We start from the raw sequence: 10,328 nt of genomic DNA, 5'->3' as shown, positions 1-10,328 counted from the left end.
TGTGCTGTGATTTCTGGATCAGAGGCTTCCCCCTCCCCTTCCTATGTGAAAACCCCCAGAGAGCATCGTCGATGCCCTTCGTGGCTTCTGATGGGGGCCGTGCAAACTCCTGCCGAGGTCACACCTGGAGTCTGTTCTGGCCACCTTATGCACACGGAGGTATCCTCCAGATCACACTCCTTAGCGCTACACGGAGGTTTCCTGCGCCTGCCCAAATCACTCCCTCTGTCTCTGGTCCCTCTTGGGAGACAGGACCCTCAGATTGGGAGTCTGCACGTACTTTCAGCCTGTCTGCTTCTCACAGGACCTCAGGGATGACGCGGCCACCGAAGCAGGACTGTGAGACTTCGATCTTCTTCTTCTCCTCTTGGTTTGAGAGTTACCTTCACAGAACCTCAACAGGCACCCTAATGGAGGCTGTTGGAGAGAGTAACCTTCACTTCCTCCTTTTGTACACATCCCTGGACTTACTCCATGTCCTTCCACCTCTACCACCACCACCCACACTGGCCGTTTCTTGGATTCTACCTGGACCTTTTGTTCCCCATCTTCAGCTCAAACTCATGCCTGAGGCGACCTCAGTCACAGCCAAGGCAGTGTTCTATAGCACAGTTCTTCTGCCGAGCTTCGCGCCGAGCTTCACGCTGTGGTGCCCACTTGAGTTTGGTTTACTTCTGGTTTTGGGTTTCTGTCAGTCCAGAAACTAGAGTGTGTCTCCACATCCATGTCCACAAGGCAGCATGGTGTACCTCTAAGATGGGAATCAGCTCCCAAGAACCTTGGTAATGAAGAAAGAGCCCCTTTGGGTCTGAGGATGAGGTTCAAGAAAATGAGTACACAATCCGAAGGGTTTCAGTAAGGCCAAAGTTTCCTTCTGCAAACGGCTATGTCAAACTGGGCACGAAGGACATAAATCGAGAGTCTGCCTGGTTTTTATTCCCAACATTAAAGCGTCCTGTACCCCAGTCTGGGTGGTCAGACCATGGCCTCACATTCTTAGATGACACAGTTGATAATCAGAATGCAATTTTCTGCATTCAAAAATGCAGAGGGTGCAACCGCGAGCACATATTTTGATTACAAGAAGTGTTAACCTTGGGGAAATTTGAATTGCTACCAAGGGGCTTCTTTGAATTTTTCTTTTCTTTTTTAATTTTTTTAAAAAATGGAGCTATGAATTATTTAATCCTTTGGTATAGTCCTGGGTGTCCTGGTACTCATTCCGAAGACCAGGCTGGCCTCAAACCCAGACATCTGCCTGTCTCTGCCTCATAACTTTACTATGAGTTATGGGTCAGGGAGTCTTGGAGAATCCCAAAAGAACCTTGTCTACGGCCATTGATCTTGGCGCATCCTATTCCTAGGTGGTAAGACACATCCAGATTCTTGAAGACATGATACACTTAGTTTTCAGGACAGAGACGTCAATCTGGAACTGACCTGTTGACTGGCTTTCACAGTACGGAGAGGGTGGCAGGTGACCGCTGCTGTAATAGTGATGTGACTTTTACCGATCTTATGGGCGTAACCACAAGATTCTGGTTGAATTCAAGGCCTGGTCCCCAGAAGGAACTCTTGCCTGGTTTTGTATACATGACTAAAACGTCCATAGTAAGGGAGGCTATAGTTTCTAGGGAACCTTTTAATTTTTTTCTTCTACATGCTCACATTCTTAAACTACCTTCTAAATATATATTTATACCCATAAACTACTGCTGCTCTCAGCCTCGGCTAAGGAAGTTTCTTTTGGCAGTGGGCAACAGTTACTGTAGAGACTCCTGGATGGTAAAAGAGCCCAGAGTAAGTGGCTGTTGAGTGCTCAATCCTAAGTGACATTTGTCTCCATCCACAACCCTCCCCAAGACTCAGGAAACATCGGGGAGAGAGGGTAGGAGGAATAAAAGAGCCAGAGGACGGACGGTGAGGAGCGCTGAGAAATGCCATCTTCTGGAAGTAGCTGCTGCACTCCGCCCGCAATAGCTGTGATCATCTGCGCATGATCAGTGCAGTCAACATTCCAGCCAAGGTGAGGGAGGCGCTCCCAAGGCTCCACCCCTAGCTGAGAGGCTATTGGCTGTCGGCGGCTGCAGGGAAAGGTAGAATTGATTTTCTCTGGGTGTGTGTGGCCTCTGGTAGGTTACCCACGCCTCAGTGGATGGCCCCACACCCAGGGGCACACGGACAGTACTAATTGGACTCTGTGAGTCACTTTTAAAAACAGAGGACGTGAAGGTGGGAGGGAGACATATGGGAGGGGATGCAGGGGGGGAGGGAGGGAAGAAGCAGAGAGTAGGGTGGGTGTGGCCAAGTTAGACTGCATACATGCATCAAATTGCCGAAGACTAATGTTTAAGTAAAAAGTAAAGTCATGATTTAAGTTTTATGGACATAGCCACTACAGAAGAGTTTCTGGAGATGTGTACTATACAAGCATTTCTTGCAGACAACTGCTTAAGTGTCAGGTGACACTGGAGCAGCTCATGCATGGGCAACAGAAGAGGTGGGCACCAGACTAGACTAGTTGATGGCTCTGCCTAGCGAGATGGATGCTGAAGAAGAGTCCCTTACTCTCAAAGGAGTAGATGGGGACAAGGGAGCAACAGTACTTCCGTTGAACACTTTCCTACAAAGAGAACAGTTATGGACTTAGCCCTTAGGCTGACCTTAGACACTGGGCACAGTTATTACCGATTTGGAAATTAGAAAACTGACATCTAATTTCTGCTTCAAAGACTTAACTCTAAACCAACCAGTTGGCAGTTAGATTGTTCTGCTACAGGCCCAAGCTGAATCCCTTAGCCTCTTGCAGAAGCCTGTCCTGTCCTGGGAACCTTCCTGCCTCTCAACTGCTCCACTGGGGAGCTACCCCATGGGCTGTGTCTTTCTGGGCTCTGCCAGTTACCCAAGGGGCTGGTGAGGCCAGGGGAATCTAAAGATCAGCTTTTTGTGGCTTACAAGGTAGGGTTTTGTGTCCTGAACCTGCTCTAAGGTAATTCAGGGCCCTGGTGCTATTCCTGTCTGGAGCTGTCCCTTTTCAATATGCACCTGGCTTCCAAGGTCCCAGATGTCTGATTCCAGAGAAAACCAACAGCCTGTTCACCGGGCAGTTTCAACACCTTTCTCTCTTGCCAAGCCTCTGGGCTCTGGCTCTTGCAATGCATCTCCTGCTTCAAAACCAAAAGCAGAGAAATCACCACCCAAGACCCTTGCTTTCCTTCCAAACCCACGAATCTATTTTCACCTTTCTCCTCTTGGTTTCTCTGTGTAGACCTGGCTGACCCGCAACTTGCTCAGGCTGGCCTTGAACCCAGAGATCACCTGCCTTTGCTTCCCAAGTTATCTTCACCGTTTCTCTCCTCTCTTGCATTAGCGGTGGAAAGGCCAGTCTCTCCAGGAGCCTCTAGAGGGCATTCCCAGGCCTCCTCAGAGACTGTTGTACTGTTTAGTCCCCAGGCCTCCAGTGCTCAGCTTTCACACCTCCGCCCTCAGCCTGGACTCATGCCCTCCTATGCTGTGTCGCCTAATCAGCTATACTTCACTCTGCTGGGTGCCACAATGAGACTCCTTGAAAGAGCTGGCTGTCTCCACAGGCTGTCTCCACGTCCCTCCTCCTTGATCCCTTTTTTATGTTTTTCACTTTTAACCCTTCATACTTAACAATGCTAAAGCCCCTGTCTCTGTTACAGAACGCTGTATTTGCTTTACTCAAGCCATGAAGTGACTAAATTCACCTTCCAGGGTTTTGTTTGAGTGTGCGAATGTATGATTCGACGCTTACAGGGAGAAAATACAGAATTTCATGGACTTTCCAAATAAGGCTTAAGCTACATGGTCCGGCCATCAAAGGCTAGAAATTTGACAGGAAAACGAGAAATGAGCTTTACGACGACGAGATGGGCTCGTTTCTTCATTAACAGCGCTACAACGCATAAAAACTGAAGGGGAGACTGAGTAAACAGTCTTCGTTGAGTCCCGCGGCGGGAATTAGACTAAAATGACTAAATGGAGAAACCGATCAGTGTCAAGCGGGAGGGTTCGATAGCGAGGACAGTCACGGCTCCACAGCAAGTTGACCGCGGGGGCTGGACTGGTAAAAAGGGGTTCCAGTCTTTCAGAGATGCATCCAAGGGGAGCCAGAGGCCAAGAGCGCACCTGGGCCAAGGCGGGGGCGGGGCCAGAGGAAGGACAGCCCCGCCCAAGCCCCGCCCCGAGCGGCCGGCCCTCGGGGGAGCCGGAAGCCGGGAGGAAGAGGAGGCCGGGCGAAGTCGACCTGCGCCAGTCCTCGGCTAGGAAAGCCCGTCGTGGGCCCTCGCTGTCCGGCGGAGCCAGCCGCGAGCGCTCCGCGACCAGGCCGGGGGCCATGGCGACTCCGCGCCGCTGGCCACGGGTCGTCCCCGGGCCGGCGCTGGGATGGCTACTTCTGCTGTTGAGCGCGCTGTTCCGGGGCCGCGCCTCCCTGCGCCTCCTCGACTTCCCGGCTCTAGTCTGCTCTCAGGAGGTGAGTGAAGCCGGGCGGAGCGAGGATGCGGGGGCCGTCGGGTGGTGGTGGGGAGGACGGCGGAGGGTGGTGAAGAGGTGTCCGAGGGCGGGAATGCGAAGGGCTGTCAAAGGCGATGAGAGCCGTCCGCTGTGCGAAGGGGCGGACCGCCCAGGCTCCGGCGGGCTAGAGGAGGCTGAAAGTCCGCCCTAGAGACTCGGAGGAGGTCCGGGGCATGGGCGCAGCGTGGAGGCGCGCTGGCAAGGACTCCGGGAGTGGAGTCGCGGTGAGGGGGAGTCCTAGGGAAACTACGCGGGCCGGGCGGCGGTGTCACTGGTAGCGCGAGGCGGGGGTGACAATTCTGTCCGGGCTTCGGAATTGGAAGACAGAGACTGGCAGCTCAGGATGGACAGGGACCTAGAGAAGGGGCCTTGGCAGGAGATGAACGGGTCTGGACTGGCCCCTAACTCCTTGCTCCCTGAGCAGTCATCCTCCAGCTCTCCTTTGCTCAGGCGCCCCAGCCTGGCCCGGGGGTCCCCACAGGTCGGGTAGTGCGGGCGAGTCCGGTGCCCAGGGGAATCAAACAGGATGTGGGTTGAAAGATGCCGTCCATCCCATTTTTTTCCACCACCACGTGTATCTCAGAACCAAGAATGCCAAAACTGACTTAACAAGTGTGGAAGTCTTCCAGTTTGTTACTGGCAAGGAGGACCACCCCACCCCCACGCCGGGCTGCGCTCCTCGGAAACTGACACACCCCTGGCAGTTGAATCTTAATGTTGAACCCTCTCGTTTGTTGAAACAAAACAAAACAAAACAAAAAACTAGGAACCTGTGCAACACTTAGTTCCTGTTCCACAAATAGACTTTCCTCCGTTTCTGCCCTCCAAGCCTTCTCCTCCTCCACTGGTTTTTCTAGCCCCTTCCCTTCCACTTCCACCGCTGACCCCAGGAACTGTGTTCAGTAGCTGAGTCAGAGGATATGAAACAAAAGGATAGTCCTTATCTAATTTTGTAGATTTACCAAAAGAGGGTGGAGAGAGGGTGACTATTTTACAGGAAAAAAAGCATGTGTTTTGTTTTTTTTAAAGTCTGAGGGCTGTTGGGAAATGTCATTGTGAGCCCCATACTGGACAACTCCGAGTGACATCTTCAGACAGGACAAAAGTGTCACAACGTGGAGGATTGCTGTTTGTTTTGGCCTGTCACTTGCCGAGGGCCTCCCAATACAAGTAAACTGAAAGCAAAGAAGTAAGCCTGGGACTCTGGAGTCCAGGGTGAAGTTGTTTTGGGTGTAGGATCTTGCAAGGCAGCCTGGAGCAAGAGTTCTTTGCACAACCAGTGAGTGTGAAGAATCCAGGGAGGAGAAAATGACTTCCAGATGGGCTGTTTTTCATTGAAAAGACATTTGAGCAGTTCTGATCCAGAGTGGGAACCTCAGAAACATTCTGCTTAAAGCATTCATTCTCACTGGCGGATGGTGCCTGAGCCAGTGTCTCCAGGTGAGGCAGGATCAGGTAGAAGATGGGGTGTCTGTGGAACGGGAGAGAGAGATGGGCGGGAGCTGAGCTAAAAAGGCTAAGTCTGCCTTAGCTCATCTGGACGCTCAGCCACACAGGCCCTGACGAATCTTGAGATCTTTTGGGTTTGGTTTGGTTTTAGTTCTTATTTATTTGTTTGGGGGTTTTGTTTGTTTGTCTGTCTGTGTTTTGTTTCATTTTGTTTTCCAGACAGGGTTTCTCTGTGTAGCCCTGGCTGGCCTGGAACTCACTTTGTAGACCAGGCTGGCCTCAAACCTGAAGATCTACCTGCCTCTGCCTTCCAGTGCCATGGCCCACTCATGGTTTTTATTTTTAACTTAGATTTGGGGTTTTGTCTGTCTGTTTGTTTTTTATGTGTATTTTGCCCTCATGTGCACCACATGTACATGCACCACATGTATGCCTGGTGTCCTTGGAATTAAGAGGACACTGGATCTTCTGGAACTGGAATTATAGACAGTTGTGAGCCACCACATGGATGCTGGGTCTCTCCTGGGCTCTCTGTAGGATGCAGACAAGTGCTCTTCACTGCCGAGCCATCCATCTTTCCAGCCCCCTAAAGGGGCTGGCTTTACTTGTTACTCAGAAAGCCACATTTCTCTGCACTCACTCACTTCTCTGTTGCCTCACTGACACCTGGGCTCCACAGCTGACAGCTTCCATTTTCGTTGGCTTTGAAGTCTTTTTAAAAGATGCTAGAGCCATGGGGTGTGGCTCAGTGGTCTCTGGGTTCCATCCCCAGAACTGCATAGAGGAAGAACACTGTTCACACACACACACACACACACACACATACACACACACACACACACACCCCACACACACCAAACACACACACACCACACATACACACACATTATGCACACCACAGACACATACACACATAACACACACAGCATACACACAAATACATATACCATACACACATACTCACACACACAGCATATAAATACAAAAACATTCATATACATATACACACACATACACACACCAGTCACACATATTGACAATTGACACACATACCATACACATTCTCACACACACACCATACACACTCACACACACACACACACCACACACACACCTCACATGGTTTTAGTGATCGCAGTATACTTTATTTCCACCATGAGAGGCCTGGATGAGGCAGCTCAGAGGGAGCCTGCCACTTTCACTTGAGAACTGGTTTAGCAGTCAGGGACTCCCTCCTGAGACTGGAAGGTGGCTTCAGCATACCTGCTCTGCGCCTTGTTTCATGCTGCAAGCACTACGGGCTTGGTAACTATGTGTGGCATGAAGTACAAGAACTAAAAGAAGGAAGAAGGGCCCCCCGTTTTTCAGGCAGTGGTAAGCTGAGGCCACTGCACTTGTTTGGACCGGCTGGCACTAGCACCTCAAAGCCTGGATGACCGTGATGTCCCCCACAGAAACCAACCCTGAAGACACGAGTAGTTCCCAAAGTTCAGTTCCCGTAACTGCCGTTCTTGAGGAAGCCCTGTGAGCAGCACCTGGGAGTCCGCCAGCACAAATGCTCACCCTGCTCACAGACAGGATATGCTACTGTTACCAGTTCGTTTTCCTGAGTGCCTGTGGCTTTGACTTGTGGTAGAATGGCTGTTCGGCATCACCCTTCTGTCTTGTGGTTGCCGGAAGCTGTGCTCAGCCCTTCCATGCTTCCCCAAGTTAAAAAGTTGTGTTCTGTGGGTGCTCCTTTGGCGGGCACCGTCCTGAACACAAGGCTGCCGCACCCGTGATGTAGTCAGCAGGGAGCAGGGTCTGCACACGCTGGACCAGTTCTCACCCTGGCTGCCCTTGTCGGGGTCCTCTGCCATCAGAAGACTGCATCAGTTAGCAATGAGCAGACAAGAGTCTGGTGCTCAGTCAGAAGACCTGTCCCCAGCCAAGCCTCCCCATCTCCTGTGCCCTGTGTCCTCTCCTTCCAGGTTGTGGGGAGGGTCTCCACTCAGCTTGTCTGTGAAGGCCTCAGGCTGTGTACACTGGGGTGTGACAACAACCTGTGTCAGGCAGTTGGTAATGTTTGCTCAATGCCCAGAGCTAAACACTTCTTCTTTTAATCATCTGCTATGAGTAAGAGGAGAAGTCTATGTGTTGTAAACATCCCTTTTCTGGGAGACAGGATAGCAGTACTGGGGCATGGTTCTGGAGCAAAGGCTTACTGTAGCTCTGGAACCTGCAGCCCCCTGCAGCCCCCTGCAGCCCCCTGCAGCCCCTGCAGCCCCCTGGCTACTCTTCCTGCACCACAGCTCTGAGTCACCTAACAGTGGAGAGATGTCCTGAGACTTGTCTTGGTAGGTGACCTGATCCTCCATGAGCATCACAGAATGCACACACACAGACTTGGATGGTATCGTCAGGGGCTTCGTGCAGCCTCTTGATGTAGCATAGATGTGGAAAGCAAGTTTGTAAGGCTGCTGCCAGCAACACAGGTTACAGTGAGCTTTTAAAGTACAGGAGTCTGCTTCAAATAGTGCAGGCAGTTCAGTGAGTGTAGCTGCTGTTATGATCTCCTCATCATTCTGAATATTCCCGGATTTCTACAGATGGGTAACTGCCATTCATGAGGAGGTAGCTGGTCGATGATTGGATGGTTGGTAGCTTGGTTGGCTTTGTTTCGTTTTTTTGAGAAGGTTTCTCTCTGTAGACCAGGCTGACCTTGAACAGGGAGACACTGAAGTTTTTGTTTAAAAGAGCATATCTTGCACTCAGGAGACAGGGGCAGGAGAATCTCTTGAGTTTGAGGCCCGGTCTACAGAGTGAGTGTACAGTACAGCAGAGCTATACAGAGAAATCCTGTCTACACACACACACACACACACACACACACACACACCCCTCTACTGCCCAGTGATAACTGTCCTTCTGTTTAGGAGAACGAGTGGTTGGTTGGTGTTGGTGCCTGGGGTGCAGGGTGCCAACATGCTTACATGCATGCTGTTGGGATTGAATCCAGGATGTACATGTCATTAAACATTTCCTAGTGACTTACCCCTTAGTCCTAGGAACAGGAATTCTGAAAAGATTAAGGAGGCTGCTGGGGAGGAAATTATGGGCAGAATGAGATCATATTAGTGGTGTCCAAAGATGATACCAAATACATTTTATATTATTAAGATTACAGAGGACAGTAGGGGAGATGGTTCAGTGGTTAAGAACACTGGCTACTCTTCCACAGGTCCTAAGTTCAAATCTCAGCAACTATATGGTGGCTCATAACCATCTGTAATGAGATCTGATGCCCTCTTCTGAAGACCGCTATAGTGTACTTATATATAATAAATAAATCTTTTAAAAAAAAGAAAAAAGAAAAAAAAGAAGATTACAGGGGCTGTTGGTGGTTCAGTGGGTAAAGATGCTTCCATGCCTGATGACCTGAGTTCAATCCCTGGGACCAAAACAAAGTGAAAGGAAAGGACCAACTCCTGAGAGTTACCTTCCAACCTCTCTGAATATGTGCCTCCCTGCATTCACACACACAGTAAAAGTGGGGAGAAAAGTTGCAGGGGCTGAGGGACTTCATGGGTAAATGCTTGCTAAGCAAGCATGAAGGCCTGAGGTCAGATTTCTACCAACCACAAGCTAGGTGTGGCAGCTGTGCCCTATAACCTCAGTGTCAGGGGACAGAAACAAGCAGACCCCAAGGGCTCACTGGCCAGCTTAGAACAGTGAGTTCCAAATTCAGTGAGAGACAAAAAAAATAAGGTAGAGAGAGGAAGACCCTGTCTCAAACAACAAGAGAAGGTAGAGAAGCTATTGGGGAAGACACGTTGGCCTCAACCTCTGGCTTCCACACACCAGCACACGTGCATATGCAAACCCCAACATCAGTGTAAATTCTATATTAAAATTAAATTATAAGTAAAAATAAGCAGGGGCTGAAGAGATAGCTCAGTGGTTAAGATACTGGCTGCTCTTCCTGAGGACCAAGGTTCAATTCCCAGTGACCATATGGTGGCTCACAACTACTTATAACTCCAGCTTCAGGGACCTACTTCCTTTTCTAGCATCTGCTGGCTCACATATGACATGCAGATATATGTGCACACAAAACACCTATGCATGTAGAATAATTTTTTTAATTTTCTTTTTTTTCTTTTTCTTTTTTTTTTTTTTTTCCGGAGCTGGGGACCGAATCCAGGGCCTTGCGCTTGCTAGGCAAACGCTCTACCACTGAGCTAAATCCCCAACCCCAATTTTTTAATTTTTTTTTTCTTTTTTTTTCGGAGCTGGGGACCGAACCCAGGGCCTTGTGCTCGCTAGGCAAGTGCTCTACCGCTGAGCTAAATCCCCAACCC

At 50.2% G+C, this 10,328-nt stretch overlaps 1 protein-coding gene across 2 annotated transcripts in view; it reads left to right on the top strand.

Annotated features, from left to right (window-relative positions):
• The first annotated feature begins 4,230 nt into the window (after positions 1–4,230).
• The window catches only part of Il17ra (interleukin 17 receptor A), a 21,956-nt gene continuing 15,858 nt past the window's right edge, over positions 4,231–10,328 (top strand). For both annotated transcript variants that reach the window (XM_032905775.1, XM_032905776.1), the window contains exon 1: positions 4,231–4,498. In XM_032905775.1, the coding sequence (XP_032761666.1) occupies positions 4,361–4,498 (138 nt within the window). In that variant the 5' untranslated portion in view covers positions 4,231–4,360. The remainder of the gene's footprint in view (positions 4,499–10,328) is intronic.

This window comes from Rattus rattus, chromosome 6 (assembly GCF_011064425.1).
Source record: "Rattus rattus isolate New Zealand chromosome 6, Rrattus_CSIRO_v1, whole genome shotgun sequence".
Classification (NCBI taxonomy): Eukaryota; Metazoa; Chordata; class Mammalia; order Rodentia; family Muridae; genus Rattus; species Rattus rattus.
This window is presented reverse-complemented; position numbering and strand designations above follow the sequence as displayed.